The 23,532-nt window shown below is 44.3% G+C and overlaps 1 protein-coding gene across 3 annotated transcripts in view; it reads right to left on the bottom strand.

Annotated features, from left to right (window-relative positions):
* LOC147615974 (uncharacterized) overlaps positions 1 to 23,532 on the bottom strand; it is a 62,309-nt gene that overhangs the window by 35,034 nt on the left and 3,743 nt on the right. For all 3 annotated transcript variants that reach the window (XM_086778607.1, XM_086778605.1, XM_086778608.1), the window contains exons 3-5: positions 2,426 to 2,516; positions 2,262 to 2,337; positions 2,079 to 2,178 (exon numbers count right to left, since the gene is read on the bottom strand). Coding sequence is in view for 1 of the 3 variants with exons in the window: in XM_086778605.1 (XP_086634731.1) it covers positions 2,079 to 2,178; positions 2,262 to 2,337; positions 2,426 to 2,516 (267 nt within the window). In the remaining 2 variants the exon portion in view is untranslated. The remainder of the gene's footprint in view (positions 1 to 2,078; positions 2,179 to 2,261; positions 2,338 to 2,425; positions 2,517 to 23,532) is intronic.

The raw sequence follows: 23,532 nt of genomic DNA on the forward strand, positions 1-23,532 counted from the left end.
GTTTATTCAATGACCAATCATCTTTTGACAGAGAGTTTCTGGCTTTAAGGATTCAATGTAGCTTCATGTGGCTAGTTATTTTTGGATGAGTTTGACTCATGTGGAAAGCATGTCTTGACTTTTATCGAGAAGATTGCACTAATGAGGTTTCTCTCTAACTGTTTAATGTTATATCTCGAAACAACTATCTAAAAAAATAGAGCTTAGACTTCGTGGGTCCCATTAACCAACCACTAAGGGAACCCCAAGTGCGTCACTGCGCTAAGGGAGCCCAAGTGCATTTTATCATAGTCACCAATGACTACTTCACCAAGTGGACTGAGGCCAAAGCTACACAAAAAGTTGACGCGAGATCTACCACTAAGTTCCTTTATAAAAATGTGATTACTTGTTTCAATTGTCAACTAGAAATAGTGAGCAGTACGTAATTTATAAATGCAATGGTGAAGTTCTTGCTCAAAGAATTCCTTGTGGTGTATAGAAACTCTACACCTTACTACACGCAAGCGAAGGCCAAGATGAAGTGCAATATTCTCACCAAGATGGTAGACATCCAAAAGCGATTGGGAGCATAAGTTCCACTCTCCTCTGGTACAAGGTGGCTGTCAACAACACACCTTGACGCAATCATGCCAGTGGAACACTTGGTTCCAAGCCTTCGAATTGCAACAATGAGACATAATCTCGAGGGAAACCCTCTCACAAAGACATTAGTTGCCTTAGGGCCCCTAGGCCTCTAACCATATAAATCAATATACACAAAGCCAACCTTCACGATGCAGATGTGTAACATGGGTGCTTGTGGAAGCGTGTTTACGAATTGATTAATTGCGATTACCATCTAACCAAAGACTACACTTGCAGTTTCAGTGGGGGAGAATGTGACGTACATGTAGGTATAAGTAACAGCGCACGATCCCATGGACAGCCAGGGAGTAGCATGGACAGCTGGGCCAGCCAGGTGAAGGCACCCAGGTATGGGCAGTACGGTCGAGCAGGTTCAGCGCTGGGCAGGCAGCTAGTTTGGGCCGGCAGGCGAACTACTCGACCTTAATTATAATGGTATAATAGGTTGTGAATTCATCCAACCAACCCACGACTCATGTGAATCAGCCTACCAGCACCTAGCGAGCCCTACAAAGAGGCATTCATCCCTCCTCTTCAATCATCAATTAATCTGCACTCCAAGAGATCTTTAGCGCAATCGAGCACTGCGATTGGAGGAACATGGAGACGAGTTTTTGCATCTGAGAAGGAGGGTTCACCTGCAACTTGTGCTCAGATCAGCAGGGAATGATCAATACTTTGTATTTCAGACATTCTATTGTGATTTCATTCATTGTACATGATACAAAGATTAGGATTAGAATTAAGTAAGTGTGTGTGTGTGTGTGTGTGTGTGTGTGTGTGTGTGTGTGTGTGTTTGCTTGCCTTCCACTGCACCTCTCTCTCTATTAACACAATCACAGCACTAGTAGTCTTATAATGTGCATGATTAAGTTCATGCTGAGGTGGAGCACCAGGGCTGTATTAAAAAGGTGATAATCTGTACATTTGGATGCCTCGAGATGACACCACCCTACTCCAACGTTTGGAAACTGTATGGATGAAGCAGGTGCAATCTGAGGTAGACGATTACTTAAAAGGGACTAAATCCTATAAGTATAATTGACAATCTGAAAGATTGCGTCATTGAAGGGGTAAAACTCCGAACTCTGCAAGGATGATATCATGTGACGTTGAGGTCTTGCCAATGATAATATCATAATTTGCAAACTTTCAATCCTTACCCAATCCATCAAACCACCAAAAGATGGCCCCATACATGTATTAAAGCAATAAACTCCTAGCTTGTGGATCTTTTTTTTTTTTCCTGAAGATTACGGCTAGTGTAGCCACCTTTTATTTTTGAACTCTTTTTGAACGCAGCCAAGGATCAAACCTGGTTCTTGCTCATTGGCACGCTGAGTTGATACCACTCGGCTGAGTCAATAAACTATTTTCCTGTAAAACTTGCTAAGTAGTCTTGGAAACATTGCCTCTCCTAATCATGCAAGAGAAAATTTCGTGCAACATACCATTGACAAGGGAACCTGGCAGTGAAGTGGGGTGGCTTTGAGTTCGCTGAATGATGTGGAGAAATACATCTTCCGTCGTGTGCTTTGTGTGTCAGTAGCCCTGCACATTCCCTACTCTAGTCAGAGTCCAGACCCTTGCAGCATAAGCTTCCTGGCAATTTCTAGTCAACTGTGTGAATGTACCTGAGTTCCAAAGAGAAGTGCTGGCCTTTCGGTACAAAAATTTGCAGCACCAAATATGGTTGTACCAATTGAAGCCCTGTGAAATGTTAATCTGTTCGTAAGCTCCACGGATAGGAAGTAAGCAAGATTCGCTAATGTGAAGAACTTTTGCCTAGAAATGATACCTGTTTTACTATCATCTTTGGGAAACTGAATTTTTGAGGACATCCCACCAGAGCAACTGTACACATAGCCTTTCACAGATTTGTCGTATATCTGAGCACTCAATAGTCAATTCAAACAGCTTTAGCTAATTCAGTTAAAAATTCTCTTGACATAATCCCTGGAGCATTATAAGGAACCTATGAATCAAGAAATTTTCACGAAACAGAAAGCACAGCTCAAAGTACATGCCAAGGAACCCATGTACACTAGTTAAGTGTACATTGACCTTGCCAAGGAACCCTATGCCATGGAACTCATGTATTATAGTTGGGGGTCGCTGACCATCCTAGAAATGAAAGCATTCACAGGGGATAATTGCACCTAGCCGAATGAAAGCACACCAAAGACACCATGTATTATAGTTGGTTAAATGAAGATCTATTCAAATCAAAGCATGTCAAGGAACTCTTGATGCAATAACAATCAGCATAGACGGAGAATAGACAGAGAGAGGTGGTTGTATATTCAGTATATTCATAGAGTACAAAAAAGAGTACAATCAGCATAGACGGAGAATAGACAGAGAGAGGTGGTTGTATATTCAGTATATTCATAGAGTACATCCTCTGTGGCCTTTGACCTCCCAAAAGGATAACAAAAACCTAAATCTAGACCTACCCCACCTTGGGGGGAGACGATCTACAATGAGCAAGGAGATGCCTTTTATAGGCTTGGGAAGAAATAGCAAACTGACCAACCTGCTGTCGGCCAGTTCCCTGGACATGCATAAAATCTATTCATTGCCAACTCCTTCAGATAGATGCTCCACTACTGGCCAACAGGATCATGGTCCACACATCATGCTTGTGACAACTGCCACTGCTCCAAACCCTAATGGTTTATCTGCTGCAAATCAGGGATTAGCCTACAATCAGCATATCCATGTGCATGCACATCACATCCCCTTCTGCCTACGTTGAGCAACTTGTCCATTTCTTCCTTTACTCGTCTTGCATAGTTTGGGTTCATTGTGTACTTGTTCTATTTGATAGGCACTCAAAGAAGTTGATCTTGTGTTGGTAGAAGGTTGGATCAATGCCCTCCTTGAATGTCTTTATATCTACTAGAGTGGCATTCTCTTTAGACAACTCTAGAGGCTCCTCATTCTCCTTCGACATAGTCCCAAAATCCTTTACCCATCAAGAAATTGGTCATTTTGAACTTCTAGGAATGGAGTTGTTCTTGTCCAGCTTCTCATTGACAATCTGATTGAGTTCATCAGACATGTTTACATGCAACAATCAGATGTGAGGACAAAAGGACGAGGACCAAATGTACGAGAGATCACAGCAAAACAACACAGCATGAAATAGGTAAATGAGTCTATATATGACGGTGCGTGAACATATGTACAAGAGCCCTCTGATGTGAGGTGACTCTGAGTAGTAGACTAGTGCAGAAGCAAAGAGAAAATCGGAGATGAAGCACGGTTAGTGACGAAGGCTCGTGTCAATGTGAGGCAAAGGCACTCCGTGAGGTAGTCGGTGTCGAAGGCTCACGTCGGTGGATGTAGAGGCACTCCGAGGTGGTAGTGGGCAACAGAAGCTAGAGTGATGCTGATGTCAAGGATGGTGCAGACTCTGGTGACAAGGGTGATGCGGTATCTGAATGGTGATGAAGAGCAGAGAGGGCTGCCGTCCCGAGTAGTGCAGGCTTTGGTGACAAAGGTGCTGCAATACCTGAGTGGTTGTGAGGAGCAAGAGAGGACCGCCGTCCCAAGTGGTGGTGGTGCAAGCTCTGGTGACAAGGGTGCTGCAATACCTGAGCGAGGTGAGGAGCAGAGAGGGTTGCCGTCTGGAGTGGTGTCGATGGTGAAGATAAGCAGAGAGGGCTGCCATCCCAATGATGTGAGATGGTGAGCAGAGAGTGGACTATTGTCCCAAGGTAAACTGTAGAAGAAAAACGATGATAAACTGTAGCAAAGAGTGGGCTGCTATTGCAAGATATGTACTGATGATAAAACGTTGAGGTGTTGTACTGTGTAGCAGAGAGGGCTCCTGTCCCATAACCTAAGGATAAAAACGCTAATGTAGTGTGTGTAGCAGAGAGGGCTGCTGTCCCATAAACTAAAGATATGTAGCAGAGAGTTAGCTGCTGTCCCAAGGTATGCTGCTGAAGGAAATCGTTGTAGATATGCTGTCAACGAAGAAGTAGGGCAGGCATCAGTAGCAGCAGCAAATAGATACCGGATATGTCTATGAAGTGGTATGATAGATTGAATGAAGAGGCAATGCTATATATAGTCAAGGGGGCCGCGGGTCGTCCAGTGAAAGGGCAATTGGCTAGCAACTAGACACAAAAAAGATGGATAAAATCCAATAAATCCAGAATAATCCAGATAAATCCCCTTTTTAGGGCTGGACAGAATGCCACTTTCAGACACCCCCTCTCACGCCAAAAAGGGGACCATGAGAGAAGATGAAAGATGCCAGGGTCTCACATTGACACACTAGCGGAAGGAAAGTATCCCCCTATGGAAGCAAAGTCTGATAAATTCAAAGAGGGTGATCATGAAGGCAAAGGTGGTGAAGGTGAGTTGATGTAGATGGGTTGATCGTCTCCCAAAGTAAGATCTTGAACGGGGCTCTCCTCTAAGTAAGAAGTCCCATTCCCTGTGTGGTCCAGATCAGAGTTTGGAGAATCAACTTCTGGTGAGAAAAATTGGTCCTCTGGGAGTGCGGGTAGACGATCCATGCTGTGTGCTCTTGAGGTCTTCAATCCCTTTGCTCACGATAGCTCTGATACCATGCGAGGGAAAAAGGACGAAAGGACCAGATGTACAAGAGATCAGAGCAAGCAAAACAACACAGCATGATATAGGTGAGTGAGTCTATATATAATGGTGAGTGAACATATGTACAAGAGCCCTCTGATGTGAGGTAACTCTGAGTAGCAGACCAGTGCGTAAGCAAAGAGAATGTCAGAGTTGAAGCACAGTCGATGACAAAGGCTCACGTCGATGTGAGACAAAGGCACTCCGTGAGGTAGTCACTGTCGAAGGCTTGCGTCGGTGGATGCAAAGGCACTCCGAGGTGGTAGTGGGCAGCGGAAGTTGAAGTGATGCTGATGTCGATGATGCTGCAGACTCTCGTGACAAGGGTGCTGCAGTACCTGAATGGTGATGAAGAGTAGAGAGGACAGCCGTCCCGAGTGGTGCACGCTCTGGTGACGAGGGTGTTGCAATACCTGAGTGGTGGTGAGGAGCAGAGATGGTTGTCATCCCGAGTGGTGGTGGTGCAAACTCTGGTGACAAGGGTGCTGCAATACTTGAGTGAGAGGTGAGGAGCAAAGAGGGCTGCCGTCCCGAGTGGTGTCGATGGTGAAGATAAGTAGAGAGGACTGCCATCCCAATGATGTGAGATGGTGAGCAGAGAGTGGGCTGCTGTCCCAAGATATGTACTGATGATAAAACGCTGAGGTACTCTACTGTGTACCAAAGAGGACTACTGTTCCATAAGTTGAGGATAAAAACGCTAATGTATTGTGTGTAGCAGAAAGGGTTGTTGTCCCATAAACTGAAGATATGTAGCAGAGAGTGGGCTGCTGTCCCAAGATATGCTACTAAAGGAAAACACTGTAGTTATGCTATCAACGAAGAAGATGTGCTGATGTAGGGCAGGCGCCGGCAGCAGCAGCAGCACATAGATGATGTGGTACCGCATATGTCTGTGAAGTGGTACGGCAAACTGAATGAAGAGGCAATGCTATATATAGTCAAGGGGGTTGTTGGTCGGCTAGTGAAAGGGCAGTTGGCTAGCACAGCAAGAAAAAAGATGGATAAAATCCAATAAATCCATAATAATCCAGATAAATCTCCTTTTTAGAGTTGGAGAAAATGCCACTTTCAGACCTGCAAATAGACAATTTCTGTATGCAACCTGTAGCCCAACAGTATCTTCACCAATAGATGTGCAAACATAGTCTGCACTCCCGAAATGCACTGCTGCACTGCAATAACCAGATTTCGATAAAAAACAATTCTCTACTAGGACTTTCTAAAACTGCCGAATATACCTTGCAGTGACCAAACAGAGACCGAAACACGCCCTAGACGCGTACCACAAACATCTCCAAGCCTGCGAAGACAGCTCCTCAATCGGAGATATGTAGCTCCCAGAGCTACCGAGGGGGTGTTGTACCTAAACAAGAAGGGAAAGAGATGATGATGCAATTACTCGTGTACCGCTTCCTTGCTTGCTTGTTCTTGTCTCTTGCTTGCCTCCTTAGCTCTCACACAAACCGGACCTCTGATACCATAAAGAGAATGTGGGGGAGTGTGAGAGCTTCAGCTCCTTGCAAGCAAACACACACACATAAGAGAGTGCAAGACACAAGAGAGATGGATAGCTGAATTTTTTTTATCTTCTTCTCTTTTCTACAACTGTATATCTAAAAGATTAGAGTACATACATAAAGGAAAAGTACTCTCCTACAATGGCATACAATGGTTGGTCCATAGTGTGAACCCAACTATATGAGCTAGCGCTATAACTATGCCATAACTCTAGTACTCCAAAGTGGCTATCACACAGCGTGTCATCTACTAGCAGCATATCAACCATAATCTCACTAACCATGCCAATGGCATGAGTGCGGAAGCTATCACCCAAGCGGGTCATCAATGTCCGCCGTAGCACTAGTTGAGCTCGATATCTCAACAAAGAGTTCCTATGCAGTGCTTAGGGATGAAAGAAGACTCCCAAAGCTTGCGCATGTGACATTGGTATCAGAGCCTCAAGCTAATTCTGAGATATTGTTGCCACCCTTGTTCCACCCACCCTTACTGCATCGCATCGCGCATGGATGAAACCATCACCCATGTCTTTATCTTTTGGCGGTGTGGTGACCACGCAACATTGTATCAGCATCAGGTTTAGCAAGACTAAGTGTTGTTGGTGTCCTAGAAGAAGTGCACAGGTCCAACGAGAGAAACGCAGCATGTGTCAAGACCCCCAAAAGCTAGTTGGTGTGTCATGCAAACCCAAGGGAAGGGTTTCATGAGGTTGGTAGCCAGTAGGGGCTACCGTAGAAGCTTTTATGGAGCACTCCAAGAGATGAAGTTCATCCAAGGGGTGGAGCCAAGGACACCAGGATCAATTTCAAGAAGAAGGTTTCATGTTTGTGTTTAGGGACAGGGCAAGAAGGCAAGGGGACGAAATGGAACATATACATAGATCTCTACATCAGATTTGGAGTTCATTTAGAGACCTAAGACAAGGTTTTCAATGACAAGGTTGCTAGGAAGGGAAGGATGACAAGTATGGAAGACCATATGTGGAGATGGGGGATGATGATAGTCATCCAGGGTCAGAAGTTGGAATTCTATCCGGTGGCATAGGAAAATGAAAGCAACACGAAGATAGAAGTTCAAGAAGAGAAATCCAAAGACCTACTATTAGAAGAAGAAGAAGTTGCTTGAAAGAAGAAAAAGAAGACAGAAGGCATCACTTGAGAGTTCACGAGGATGAAATTATTGAAATCAATCTGGGTGATGAGAACGAGCCCAAAATTGTCAAGTTAAGTGCAAAGCTACAACAAGAACTGAAAGATAAACTACCAAAACTGCTCACAACATATAAAGATGTGTTCAGACATGAAGACTGGAATCAGGGTGCAAGGAAAGTCATGTATTGGCTTTCAATCAATGTCACAGACACGATGATAGGAGACATACAGGATGCCAACACTCCATCAGTTGCGTGACAGTATCTCAACACAATGGTAAGGAAATTGCAACTAAAACAAGAGCTAAATACTCTGGAAAAGAAAAGTATGTTTATCAATGAATATGCTTTACAGATCAAGGACATTGTTGAATCCCTTGGGTCTATCAATGTATCGGTGGAAGATGATGATTTGGTGAGTGTATGTTTGAATGGGCTTAGCAAAGAGTACAAGCCATTCAAGACCTCCATTGCAATCAGAGAGAATGATCCCAACTTTCGGGACTTGGTGTCTATGCTGCTCATAGAAGAAAAGTCTCTAGGTGAGGACTCTTCTTCACAAAGCAAGAACACATCAGAACAAGCCTTCTACTCTATTCGAGTAAAGGTAGAGGTAGAGGTCATGGTCGAGACCAAGGTGGTGGCCGACAAGAAAACCAAAATTCTGGACAACAACAATCCAATGATTCGCAACCACCTGAAATCATACACAAGTGAAAGAGGCTAGTCTAGAGACACGGGAAGCCAAAGAGGCCAAGGTGGTTAGCAAAGAAATCAGAGTGCAAATAGCATCCAAGACTACAACAATTGCAGGTTGCAGGTATTATGTTTCATTCATTGCTAACCACACTAGGAAAGTGTTACCATTTGGTCCCTTCGCCCATCCGGACCAATGTTTCACACTGGGTGAAACCAAGGTGATCTTTCCACAAAAGTTTTGGCCTGAAAGATGAAATATGGGCAAAAGTAGCATGGGATTTTCATCATTAAAGTGATGAGTCAATGTTTTCACACACTATGAACAAAGATTTGGACATATTATTATTATTCGACAAGTATAGGTGGACAAAAGAAGACGCCTAGCTCCCAGCTTAGGAAGCAAGTTTGAGAAAAGCTCAAAAGTGGCTACTTTTTGGAGCAAAGCCACTTATGGCAAAAAGGAAAAAAGCACTGCAAAAATAGCCGGCCAAATTCATTAAAAAGAAACTGGCTCTCTCTCTTTTGAGCATGCACTTACACCTTCAGCAAGCAACAAACACTCTCTCTCCTATGCTGAGCTGTCCATACAACCACCACCGTACAGCTGCCTTTACTAAAGAAAAAAAAAGCAACCATACGGCCGATAGCTTTCCTCCCTCTTCCTCTTCGTTGGTCGTATGCTACAAGCAAGGACTGTCGAGATTTGATCTCTCTGGTCGTACAGCCTGGATAGCCGACTAGGTTCTTGTGTTCTTCCGGACCTAGGAGGTGGAGGACACCGACATAGTGGATCTTGTGGACCCTCCATGAGCTGCTTTGGACCTACCTCGCCCGAGAGGAGTTACCTCAGACTGAGCCTCTGCACTCCAGCGTGCCCGATGCCCTCAACACCCCCCCCCCCCCCCCCCCCGGTCGGCCACAATCACCTCATCAGCTCCAGATCCAAGACATGCTCCACCGCCATCGAGCTACCTTTCCACATGACATAGGTAAGGGAGACCTCTCCGCTATACTCATCAGCCCCATGCTTGATATTTTGGAGAGTGGTATACCATCTACTCGGAGCTGAAGCCGTTCAGAACAGTTGTAGGCAGAACAGCACTCTCTCTCCCTTCTCTCTACACCGACTGAACAGAGGGGTACAGCCGCCGACAGAGCCTCTCCGTATAGCTGTACGGGTACCGTACCAGTTCACACGTCTGAAGCCCAACCGAGTCGGTTTGAGGACAGTTTTTGAGGATTGTTCTAGACTATCTTTGAACAGTTTTTGGGAACTCTTTGTCGGTCTTGGACTTGAGTTGCTTGCCAAAGTATTGTGGAAATTTGAAAAGATCAGGTGTTTTCACCCGCACCTCAGTTATCTCTGTAAAAGAAAAGCTTCTATCTTAATAAAAGAAGTACCTACAGGGGTTCGACTATTCCAGATCAATGCAATGTCTATTTTTAGTTCTAGTGCCATCTTTTGCTGGGTGTTTTCTATTTGAAGGCTAGAGGTGTTCTGTCTCTTGTTCCGAGTCTCCGCTATTTGTGATAGTGGTATCAGAGCATAGGCTTTCCCAGACTGATCGAGAAAGAGTAAAGATTCTTGGGAGAGATTCGAAAAATTCATCTCCGTATACTATGGACAACAGAGCACTATTGGAATATGACATCAAAGCCTTGTTCAAGAACATGATTGCAGAGTTCTAGAAGACTTTGGATGCTGAGAAAGAGTTCCATTCAGAGCAACTAGACAAGCTTCTTTGACAACTGGCTACACGTGATTGACAAGATCAATGAAGTGTCCTTCAGGCTTGCTTTACCTAGTCATTGGAAGATTCACAATGCTTTCCATGTGAGTCTTTTGCGGAAGTATGTGGGGCCAGATCCATACGAGTCTGTCACAGAAGCTTGAGGAGATCCTTCAGCCAGAGCAGATTGTATTTCACAAGGAGAGAAAGTTACCCCATGGGAAGCTTTCCAGGAGATACCTTGTGAAATTTAATAATTATTTACCAATTGATGCAAAGTGGGTATGAGGATTATTTTGCTGACTACCCTCAACTTCTACAGGCATATCTTGAGGCTTTTCAATTGAGGTCAACTGTTTAGAAGCCCGGGGGGATGTCACCATTTGGTCCATCTCCATTTTTGGAGCCACTTCTATGGGAATGTCACTCCGAAGCCTAGCTTTCTCAAATTTCAGCAATACCCAATCACCTTCCTTGACTTGCATGTCTCTCCTATGCTTGTCAGCAGCCTTTTTATGTTTATCTTGTGACCGCGAAATGACTGTCCGCACCTGAGCAAAGGCTACATCCAAGTCATGCACATATTCATCAGCTGCAAAAATCTCATCCTTTGTACGAAGGATGGGTGGCAAGACCACTCTGCCATATATAATCTCAAACACGGCCTTTCCCATGGAGGCATGAACTGTGTTGTTGTAGGCAAACTCTAGAAGTGGAAGATATTTCTCCCATGCAGTCTTTTGATCTGCCACATAACTTCAATAGATCCAACACGGTTGAATTTGCAGCTTCACTTTGGCCATCCGTTTGGGGATGATAAGCTGATGAAAACTCAAGTTTAGTGCCCATGTTATCAAATGAAGCCCTCCAAAAGAGGCTCGTAGTCCTGGGATCTCTATCTCCAACAATGGACTTAGGCATACCATGATGCTTGAAGATGTTAGCAAGAAAAAGCTTCACCATATGATCAACTTTAATGGTTTTCTTGACGGGCAAGAAATGAGCTTGCTTGCTAAACCCACAATGGTCCAAATAGCATCATTCCCATGCTGGGATCTAGGCAAGTCCATAATAAAGTCCATAGTAATATTTCCCATGGCTGTGAGGGAATAAGTAATGGCTGAAGTAAAGCTAGAGGCTTTTGCCTGTCAAATTTTACCTTTTGGCAAGTAAGACATGCACGTACATATGCCTAAATGTCTTTACGCATGCTTGGCCAAAAGAAATCTCTCTCAATCATGCGTGTAGTAGGCATGATACCTCTATGACCAGCATAAGGTGGAGCGTGACATTCCTCCATAACCTTTGGACGCATTTCCTTCACCACACATAAGCAGTTATCCTTCATAAGATAACCCTCTTTGATCACCTAAGAGGCATGCAAGTGACTAGCCATCAAATCAGTCCATATATGGCAAAAATCAGCATCCAAATGATACAAATCTCGCATGGCAGATAAGTCGCCATGAGAGGCCACTGAAACTGCAACCACATAAGGCCTCCTGTTTAATGCATCTGCCACCACATTTTTCTTTCCCGGAGTATGTACAATCTGAAAATGAAACATGGAAAGAAAGTTTGCCATTCTCATCTGCTTCTCCGAAAGCTTTGTTTGAGAGAGAAAGTATCTCAAGCTTTGATGATCTGTCTTGACTACAAATTCAGTCCCAAGAAGATAATGTTTCCATATCTTTAAGGCATGAATTACAGCCAAGAGCTCTTTCTCATAGATATCCATATGAAGCTCGGCATCATGCAATCGACGGCTCTCATATACAACTGCATGACCTTGATTTAGGACAGCCCCTATACAATCGCCACAAGCATCACATTCCACTATGAATGACCTTTGCAAGTCGGGAACAATCAATACGGGTCCACATATGATAGCATGCTTGAGTTGCAAGAAGGCATCCTGCTCCTTTGAAGTCCATTTAAAAGTGGCTTTCTTCTTCGTGAGATCATGTAGAGGAGTGGCTATCATAGCAAAATGCCTTATGAAATGCCTATAGTATGAACATAATCCCAGAAAACTACGTACTTGATGTACATTTTGCAACTCTGGCCAATTCCGAATGGTTTCTATCTTGGCACGATCTATTCTTACTCCATCCTTGGATACAATGTGACCCAAATAGTGTATCTCTGAAAGAAAGAACTCACTTTTCTTGGCATTAATGAAGAGTTTATGCTTTCGCAACTCTTCCAACACTGTGGCCAAATGAGTTCTATGCTTCTGCTCATTCTTGGAGAAAACCAAGATGTCATCAAAGAATACACCTGTGAATTTTTTATGGGGTCGGAATATCCTATCCATCATACGATTGAATGTGGCTGGGGCATTGGTGAGACCAAAAGGCATCACCAAAAATTCATACAATCCAAAAGCTGTCCTAAATGCAGTTTTGTGGACATCCTGTGGCACCACTCGTATCTGGTGATAACCACTCTTCAAATCAATACCGCTGAAACAAGCCGAGCCATCAAGCATGCCATCAATACGTGGGATTGGAAATCTATTCTTGATGGTGAGCTTATTTAGAGCTCTATAACCCACACACATGCGGAATGACCCGTCTTTTTTTTGAACAAGAAGCACGGGAGAGCAATAAGGTGAGGAACTTGGCTGAACCAAACCTTTCTCTAAAAGCTCATTAACCTGCTTCATGATCTCTTCTTGTTGTGCGGCACTCACATGGTATGTGGGTTTATTAGGTGGAGAACTGCCTGGCACAAGATCTATGCGATGATCCTCGGGCCTTTGAGGAGGTAGTTCACCTAGCAATGCATCAGCAAAACAATCTTTAAATGCATGAAGAAAATTCAGCCTATCCTGAGTCAAAACATCCACATTTTGATGACTTGGTTCAATGCTATCACGAACAAAAACCAAGTACGCAGAAAGACTCTTTTTCATTGCTTTATTAATCTGGATGTGAGATACAAGTGGGATAGAATCCCCTTCCTTGCCAGCATCAATAACATGCATGCGGCCTCTATGCATGAAGGAAATCCTGTTTGTCTTGTACTCTTTGTGGTGCTCAAGCCTATGATGCCATGGCTTGCCAAGCAATACATCACATCCATTAAGTGGTGCAACCAAGAAATGCTCATAATCAAGGTAACCCTAGATATGTATGCACAACCTCCCTATAAGTGGGGTAACCTGCACCTCTTTACCAACAAAGGCAGCTTCTGCTTCAATTTGAGGCTCCATGTCCTCAACCTCAATACCCAAGGCGGCTGCCATCCGAATAGAGATGAAGTTATCTGTTGCACAATCATCAAACATAAATAGGGCGGGCTGATCCTTGATTTGACCCCATGCTTTGCATTCCATCCTCTCTTTTCCATCATGCTTTGTGTTTTCCCTGCACATCGGGAACTGCATGCACATTTGCCTTGGTTTGCTTGTCCTCATGCTTTGGTTTGCGGTTAGGGCATTGTCTAAACATATGCTCTTTGCTGCCACAAGAAAAACATTTCCTCTCCTTGGCATATTGCTCCCTTTGCTCGGGGGTCAAGCCAAATTTGTTCTTCTTTGGCCCATGATCCTTAGATAAGGTATTTTCAGCTTTACCTCCCTTCTGAACCTCCCGGAAGCTCTTTTTAGGTGGCTGTCCACCTTTTTACACTTTGGGACAGCCTTATCTTTGCCCTTAGAAGCCCCTTGATCTTGCTTAATTTTGAGCACCAATTGCTCCGTAGCAAGAGCAGAGGCTATAAGCTGTTGCAAAGTGTGTTTCGGGTGCAATTCACTGCCCGAACGATAAGCTGATTGCAATCCGGAACGAAACTTCCTCTTTCTTTCATCCTCAGCGATTTGCATAAAGGGAGTTACCTCAAGCAATACTTTCCAAAACTTATTGACATACTGCTGCACACTTTCATTATCTTTTTGCTCAAGTCTATCCCACTTTTCGGTGAGAGTTTGCTCCACATTAGGTGGCAAGAATTGGACATAAAATCTGTCCTTAAACTCTTTCCAAGTGGAAATGGGGTCTTTGGTGGTCTTTTCACTGATCCACCAATAGGCAGCTGTCCCTTTAAGAACATGCTTGCATGACGAATTTTGGACTTCTCAGTGAAGTCCTCATCACTAAAAGCAATATCAAATTGTGCCACAAAAGCTAGCACTTTAGAGGCATCATATTCTCCATGAAAGGCATCAAATTTCACGGACTTGTCCCCTGCCTTGAACTCCTTGAGCTTCTTAGGATGAGGTACTGTCACCAGCCTGGACATTTCCCAATATGAAAGGGTCTGGTGGACTCCAAGATGTCTAAATATTTGGAAAGTACAAGCTTTGGGAATGGGGGATTATCCTAGAATACAAAGGACCACACTCCTAAAATTTAGGAGAGTTGCTATTTTTGGCCCGACTTCGATGAAAATTCCGTGCGCATCATTACATCTGGAATTGAGCAAATACCAAGAGTTGGCAAAGTGCCTATGACAGAATGTCTACCAGTTGGGATATTTTTAGAGAGAAAGTTTATGGAAGGACCCATCTCTTAGATTGGGACATGTGGCAAGAAAGTGGACCAAAAGTGAGACAAGTGGCCTGACACTTGTTAGAAAGTGGATCAAAGTGAGACAAGTGGCCTCACACTTCTCACTCTAGCTATTGTGTGGCTCTCCACTTGTCATTGTAGCCTTCTCTTGCCATTTTAGCTCATGGGAGTCCCAAATCTATAAATTGGAGCCCTCTCTCTTCATTAAAAGAGGCTCTCTTGCTGCACACTAGTCTCTACCACTGTTACAGGCTGCCCTTATGATGGCTACTCTCTTTCTCTCTCTCTTGAAGGCTGCCCAAGAAGAATACCGGCTGTTGGGGACTGTTTTGGAGGCTTCCATCGCGAAGAAATACTGAAGGCAAGGGTATTTAATCATTTATTATAATTTCTAGCCATTGTACTTGTTGTACCGGCCTTTGTACCTACTGTACCAGCCATTGTATTGGCTGTACCAATCCTTGTACTTGTTGTACTTGGTGTACGTGCTGTACCAACCACCGTACCGACTATACCAACCACTGTACTTGCTGTACCAACCACTATACCGATTGTACCAACCATTGTACCTGCTGTACCGGTTGAATGGAGAGTTGTACTTGCTGTACCAGCTCTATTGCATGAAGACCCGTGGTTTTTGGAAAAGAATCAATACCCACATGGAGGTATATGGATTATATTGTTGGCTCGGCATTTCTACAGCCTATGTTCCGGCTTGGTAGCCTCGTGTCTGTCTGTGTTATGGCATTTGTATATGGATAATCCGGCATCTCCCGTGGGGAGAGTAAGGCTCTCAAAGCTTGTACATGATATTATTCTCCTTGGGTAATAAAATACTCCAAGGAGGGGGTCGGCCCATTCCGGCCTCTATGTGGTGTCACATGTGCAAGATCCATTTTCAGCATTTGTGGATGTTTTGTCCAGCTTTTATGTTTCATGCAAAGTGATGATGAATATTTGTTAAGGCTGAGGCCATGTTTAAATGTTTTAATGTTTTAATATGCATTGATGGTATCAACAAGTGTGTCAAAGGCCCTAGTCCCCCGGGCACCCGCCGCTAGTTACATTGGTATCAGAGCATAGGCTTTCTTGGAAGTGGAGGCTTCCTTCTATCAATAAGGAAGAGAAAAGATCTCAAGTGGGGACCACACTTACCATCATTGCTGTTAAGCATGGCCAGCCGCTTCATAGCTTATGAAGCAAGAGCATGAGCAGTAGACAGCTTGTTGATCTAAGGATTTATGAATTCACAAAATTTTATCTTGGAAGTGTGGAGTTGGCTTTATGTGCACACGTTTAGCACTCTTTCCATATGGATATTGTGGATTATATTATCAAGCTTACAGACAAGCTATATGGAGATATATCTCAGGATATCTTAAGGATATGATGACGAGATATTCCTTTTGGCTTCATGACCAACCTGGCAAAGAACAGCTAAGTATACTTTGAGTTTGCAAAGTTGGTGCTTTTGCTATTTACTATGAAGCGCTTTTGATGTTCACTAACCCTTGTATAGCCATGCAAGGAGAAAGGTGGTGTTGTTTGCCTTGAGATGGTTTCAGGGAAACATTGTTTATGGCTCCCTTTATTGGCATGGATTATATCTATGGAGATTTCTTTCTTGGACGAGATTTATATAGATATTGGGCTTCACAAGCAATTTCTATGGACGAATCTGTCCGAGTTTATAAAGAAGAAATCTTTGGATATCTCATGGATATGATGCTTTTATGGATAAAGTCCACCTCTACTCCAACGTGTGTGGTTAGGGTAGTGTCGAGCACAACATACCGTGTAGTGTTCTCTTGTCCTACGTGCTCTCTTGAAGATTGTTTCTACCATATTTGGGTGGAACAATAGAGAGCATATGGAAGGGAACATGGGCACTTGAGAGGGTAGTGTGAGTTGGTGGCCGAAATGCCTATAAACTGTGTAGCAAAAATGCTTATGGAACACCAGGTTATCTATGCCTGCGATTGATTGTTTTATCTTGTTACTAGAGCCCACCTCTCATCCAAGGTGTGTGGTTAGAGTACCAACACGGAGTGCAAGTGGTAAAGTGGACATGACCCCTGGTTGGCACGAAACTTATATCTATGCCAAGGGTCATGTGGACCGATGCCTTATTGACAGGAGACTTATTTTGTCTCGCCCATTTACTTGGGACATGGATTATGATATCTGGACTTATGGGACTGATTTGTCTCGCCCATTTATTTTGGGACGTGATATTGCTCTTATGGAGACTTATTTAGTCTCACCCATTTCTTTGGGACATGGATTCTTCAGTTATATTGGATTTTTGAGACTGTCTCGTCTCGCCCACTCGATGGGACATGATTATATCTTGAATATATGGCCTGAAGCTTAAAGTTGCGGACAACTTTTAAGAAGTTGGGGAGGATGTCACCAGCTTGGACATTTCCCAGTATGAAAGGGGTCTGGTGGACTCCAAGATGTCTAAATATTTGGAAAGTACAAGCTTTGGGAATGGGGGATTATCCTAGAATACAAAGGACCACACTCCTAAAATTTAGGAGAGTTGCTATTTGCCCAACTCCGATGGAAATTCTGTTCGCGTCATTACATCTAGAATTGAGCAGATATCAAGAGTTGGCAAAGTGCCTATGACAGAATGTCTACCAGTTGGGATATTTTTAGAGATAAAGTTTATGGAAGGACCCATCTCTTAGATTGGGACATGTGGCAAGAAAGTGGACCAAAAGTGAGACAAGTGGCCTGACACTTGTTAGAGAGTGGATCAAAGTGAGACAAGTGGCCTCACACTTCTCACTCTAGCTATTGTTTGGCTCCCCACTTGTCATTGTAGCCTTCTCTTGCCATTTTAGCTCATGGGAGGCCCAAATCTATAAATTGGAGCCCTCTCTCTTCATTAAAAGAGACTCTCTTGCTGCACACTAGTCTCTACCACTATTACAGGCTGCCCTAATGATGGCTACTCTCTTTCTCTCTCTCTTGAAGGCTGCCCATGAAGAATACCGGCTATCGGGGACTGTTTTGGAGGCTTCCATCGCGAAGAAATACTGACATCCCCTGAGGAGCAGCAGAAGCCTAGAGATCCTCACCCAACATCTCCCGAGTCTAAGAAAGTAGTAGCATATCAAACGAAGCCTCAAGCTACTGTGAAACTGCGTGCATGGCAGCTAACATGTACTGATTGTGGAGCCAAAGGTTATATGACAGTCTTCTACCCCCAACCAAAGATCACACATAAATACAAGGATGCTAATTTTGCTTACACTTCAGCGGTGTATTTTTTGCCAAGTATCCTTTTTATCAGCTAAGTATTTTGGCTTTGTACATGCAAGAAATATATATATGTTCAATCTTGGTTGAATATATTTATATTTTCACTCTTGCATGTTTGTGCAAGAAGAATCCTCTGTCTATTGCTATGTGTTGTAGGATAGATACTTCGAGCAATGCTGATATCTATCTTCTTTGGCCGCAACGCCACTAAACTAGTTTATGATTTTGGTATTCTATGTGATACGGAATCATTTATTAGTAAAATGAGGATTTATCGGATGTTGATGAAGCTTTTTGGTTTTCTATTTCTCAGGATGCACTATGTTATTGGATTCCTTTTATTTGGAATACAATGACCTTATGAAACTCATGGATATCTCATGGATTGAGGATTTTTCTATGGATTTTTATCAGCGGCCGAAATGCCTGTAAAACTATATGTAGCAGATGTGTTTATGGAGCACCATGTGAAACCGGCCTGACGGACAGTGAAACAAACACTCGCACATAAAACACTTCAACGCCATTGAGGACCCAGAAAAGGAAAACAAACAGGGGGAGCTAGAGTGCTCCTGCAAACAGTACACGGACACCGATTGGCCCCAAAACGCAGTGGCACCCCTTGCGGTATTTCTTTAATTGATTATAAGAGCTTTGATTACAATAAGGCTAGAAACTCAGCCGTCACAATAGAACCCCTGAAGCCTGCAAAGAAACTGCATCGTGGCTTCTTGTCAACTCGGCATCCACAAATAAGTCCAGCCATTGTTCACATCGAAAGACTCTCTCACATTGAGTCTGCATACAGAAGCTTTCTCCTATGATCAAGGCTACCACAACCATCCATAGCCTCTCACACTATGAACAGCATCACACCCTGACACATCCAGTGCTTCTGCATCACAACACAGACTCCCAAACTATCTCTCAAAAGAGAACTCGTATCACAGCACAGCATACCATACAGTCGACACACTTGTACCAACCCTCTCTACCTTCCAAGGGTACTATCCATCTCTGTCATGGATTCCCTGTCCCTTGCCCAATCAGTAGCAAGGCTGTACCAAACATGTGTCCATTCCTGTACCTTCTGCCTGCATGTGACCTATCTCCTGGAGAAACCCAAAAACATGTTTCCTCGAGAAACCTACGACCTGTTTCCACATGAAATCCTTAGGCCTGTTTCCTTTTCAAACTTCTGTCCTGTTTCCATACAGAACCATTCATGGCACCATTCAACAACAGTGCCAACAACGGCATACATCTAGTTACCTGTTCCTACATGAAACATCTAGCAACATAGAGATGCCCATAACTCTAGGTCCCTTTGTTCCTTTCTAGCAGGAAGAAAACAACCTGCTCCATGAGCACGCAGCCATGAGAGCTTGCTTCACTCCCATGCCAAGAAACATAACCAAGTGACCTGTACTTGCAGCCAGAAACCCAAGTACATAGCTGAATTTGCAGCCAAACAAAAACAGCCCATAAACAGTCCCGAACCAAAAGCAAAGAGAAGCTGAAAGTTCCATCAGTTGAACGCCATCGACATGATGTCTATGTTCATGGAAAACCAGCCCCTCCTTTCTGTAAAAAAAAACACGGTATCCTCCAAAAAGCACACACATGGCCTAGCTTTCTATGCGCCGCCTGTACCCTGGTGATGCGCCGCCTGCAACAGTACTCAACCTGCAGCCACCTGTACGAAAATAGTGTGCAGCTGCCACCTGAATTCAGCTGTCGTACAGCCTACTGTACCTAATGTCCGTACAGGCCTGCAGTTACTGCCTGTACCAGCCGCCAGCCCAAAACTTGCACAGTAGGCGCCAGAACCTGCAGCACTCAGCAGCCTGATCTGTACGACCAGCATTTCTATAGAGGTACTCTCCACGCAGGTGTGTTTCTCTTCTCCTCCACGCAGCCAACATGCACGCCTTTTCCAAAAGCGAGAGAGACGTGGGCCTCCAAAAGTGGAGTAGTCTCTAAAAATTGCCTTGGGGTCTCTCAAGGCTTTAACACCTTTATAACTTTAATTTTGCCCCACCAAAGGTTATAAAACCTTTTTAAATTAAAGTCTCTTTGCCCCCTTCACACTTGGGGTTGTCCACACATGGGCTTCCTTTTTAACTCAAATCTGATGCCATTCACACTGTCCACCATGTCCCCGTGCACACCTACATACTGTCCAGAGAAAAACACATGGTTGTGACATACCCCCCTCTTGAAAAATGGCAAGCGTCCTCGATTGCACTCAATGGCACAGTAAAGCATCTCATGAGCAAAGACACCTCATATGGCAAAAACAATGGCCCTCCAATGCATCTGGATGATAGAACAATCATCCTGCACAATAAGCCACACTGTCACACCAAAACATCTCTTGCTTGTTCCTTCAGAACCTACAGCAAAAGTCTCAAACCAAATGGAAACACGTTAACTGTGTTAGCCAAAAACAATACCATGCATCATTCTACATATGACAGCAGACATATGCATGACACACATATGCATTCGCAAACAATATGCTCCTCAAAATGCTCTACCTACTCCAAAGTAACAGTCTAAGGACTGCTCGCAAGCCTTACACCCATGGGCATCCCCCAGGACCCACGACTGATGGTACAACATAAGCATATGCAAGCACTCAATGTATCCAAACACTACATCCAGTAAGTACTTTCCCACATATGTCTCATGGCCATCCCGCAGGAGTCAAACCCAGTGGTGCATCCATGAACATAATAAAGCACTTGATGTATCATACTAACATACATGCAGCACACGACACAATGCAGAGTATTTCCCAATGTATTCTCAATGGTACCAAGATCCAATGGCACCAGAATACAAAAATACCTCTACTTCAAAAAGTGTATGCATACATGCACAAATAGAGTTCGATCCATATTTCCATGAACCAAACCAACTCTAGGACTGCTCGCAAGACTTATGCCCTCCATAGAGTTATCCATAGTTGCAGTTATAGTTCAAGGTGCGGCCGACTATGAACCATACCCAACCATCATCTCATGTGCCTAGAACACAATATCATAGAAGTCCTATAAGCAGATGTACTGTCAGCCTCAGTACCTTCGGGTGAATACAAAGATGTCACCAAGCGACTCCTAGATGATAACTGAGCCTGTCTGTAACAAGGGAGCGGAGGTGCTACCCCCCTCTTGAGCATCACGCAATGCTCCAGACCTGTGCTCTGCTGAACCTGAATGAGCCGTAACAAGAGTCGACTCCAACTCAAAGGCATCAAGATAAAGCTGCAAATCCTGAGGTGAATCTGCTAAGTCACCCTCCTCCATCCACTTCGCATCCACCAGTGAACAGCTCTTGAACTTCACAGGATAGCGACGGGAAACTTTACCCTGTACCTTTCTTTCCTTACGTGCCAGTATCTGCTCGGGAAAAAGAACCTCGTCAAGTTCCTCCGCTTCCGTCTGAGCCTCATCTGATACATCCTCAGGCACCCAAAACCTTCTTGCACTCCACCCAAGTGGTAAGCACAAGTCCTCGATGAAGCATAGTAGATCACCACTGCTAAACATAGAAAGAAACTATCTTCCGAACCCATGAAGCCTCCGTGAAGATACCACTGGTGACAAAATGTCGAAAGTCATAGCCTTCAACGCATCTCCTGCACCATAACACTTCAAGTGCTTCTTGTTCCTGGCCGACTACTTCTTGTTCTTGGTGTCTTTTCTCCTGAGCTTCATCTTCAGCTCTTGCTCTTCACCTCAAATAGGCAAAGACACACAACCCTGCACTGTGTCCTGCACTTCCTTTTCACTTTCCTCATGTTGAAGCTTTTGATGTGACAACCACGGGCTCGCCTCCTTGAGAAAGTCGACGATGTCCCGGCAACAGAAGCTTGAAACCGGCCTGACAGGCGGTGAAACAAACACTCGCACATAAAACACTTCAACGCCATTGAGGACCCAGAAAAGGAAAACAAACAGGGGGAGCTAGAGTGCTCCTGCAAACAGTACACGGACACCGATTGGCCCCAAAACGCAGTGGCGCCCCTTGCGGTATTTCTTTAATTGATTATAAGAGCTTTGATTACAATAAGGCTAGAAACTCAGCCGTCACAGTAGAACCCCTGAAGCCTACAAAGAAACTCCATCATGGCTTCTTGTCAACTCGGCATCCACAAATAAGTCCAGCCATTGTTCACATCGAAAGACTCTCTCACATTGAGTCTGCATACAGAAGCTTTCTCCTATGATCAAGGCTACCACAACCATCCATAGCCTCTCACACTATGAACAGCATCACACCCTGACACATCCAATGCTTCTGCATCACAACACAGACTCCCAAACTGTCTCTCAAAAGAGAACTCGTATCACAGCACAGCATACCATACAGTCGACACACTTGTACCAACCCTCTCTACCTTCCAAGGGTACTATCCATCTCTGTCATGGATTCCCTGTCCCTTGCCCAATCAGTAGCAAGGCTGTACCAAACATGTGTCCATTCCTGTACCTTCTGCCTGCATGTGACCTATCTCCTGGAGAAACCCAAAAACATGTTTCCTCGAGAAACCTACGACCTGTTTCCACATGAAACCCTTAGGCCTGTTTCCCTTTGAAACTTCTGTCCTGTTTCCATACAGAACCCTTCATGGCACCATTCAACAACAGTGCCAACAACGGCATACATCTAGTTACCTGTACATCATGAAACATCTGGCAACATAGAGATGCCCATAACTCTAGGTCCCTTTGTTCCTTTCTAGCAGGAAGAAAACAATCTGCTCCATGAGCACGCAGCCATGCGAGCTTGCTTCACTCCCATGCCAAGAAACATAACCAAGTGACCTGTACTTGCAGCCAGAAACCCAAGTACATAGCTGAATTTGCAGCCAAACAAAAACAGCCCATAAACAGTCCCGAACCAAAAGCAAAGAGAAGCTGAAAGTTCCATCCGTTCAACGCCATCGACATGATGTCTATGTTCATGGAAAACCAGCCCCTCCTTTCTATAAAAAAAAACACGGTATCCTCCAAAAAGCACACACATGGCCTAGCTTTCTATGCGCCACCTGTACCCTGGTGATGCGCCGCCTGCAACAGTACTCAACCTGCAGCCACCTATACGAAAATAGTGTGCAGCCTCCATACTGGACTATACCTGCTGTCCGTACAAGCCTGCAGTTACTGCCTGTACCAGCCGCCAGCCCAAAACCTGCACAGTAGGCGCCAGAACCTGCAGCACCCATACCCTGGTCGCCAACCCCGTCTGTACTTTCAGCCGCCAGTAAACATGCAGCCGCCTATTCCGTACAGTACTCAGCAGCCTGATCTGTACGACCAACAGTTCTATAGAGGTACTCTCCACGCAGGTGTGTTTCTCTTCTCCTCCACGCAGCCAACATGCACGCCTTTTCCAAAAG

Source organism: Cibotium barometz, chromosome 39, assembly GCF_041138505.1.
Source record: "Cibotium barometz isolate CiBa-2024 chromosome 39, ASM4113850v1, whole genome shotgun sequence".
NCBI classification, from domain to species: Eukaryota; Viridiplantae; Streptophyta; class Polypodiopsida; order Cyatheales; family Cibotiaceae; genus Cibotium; species Cibotium barometz.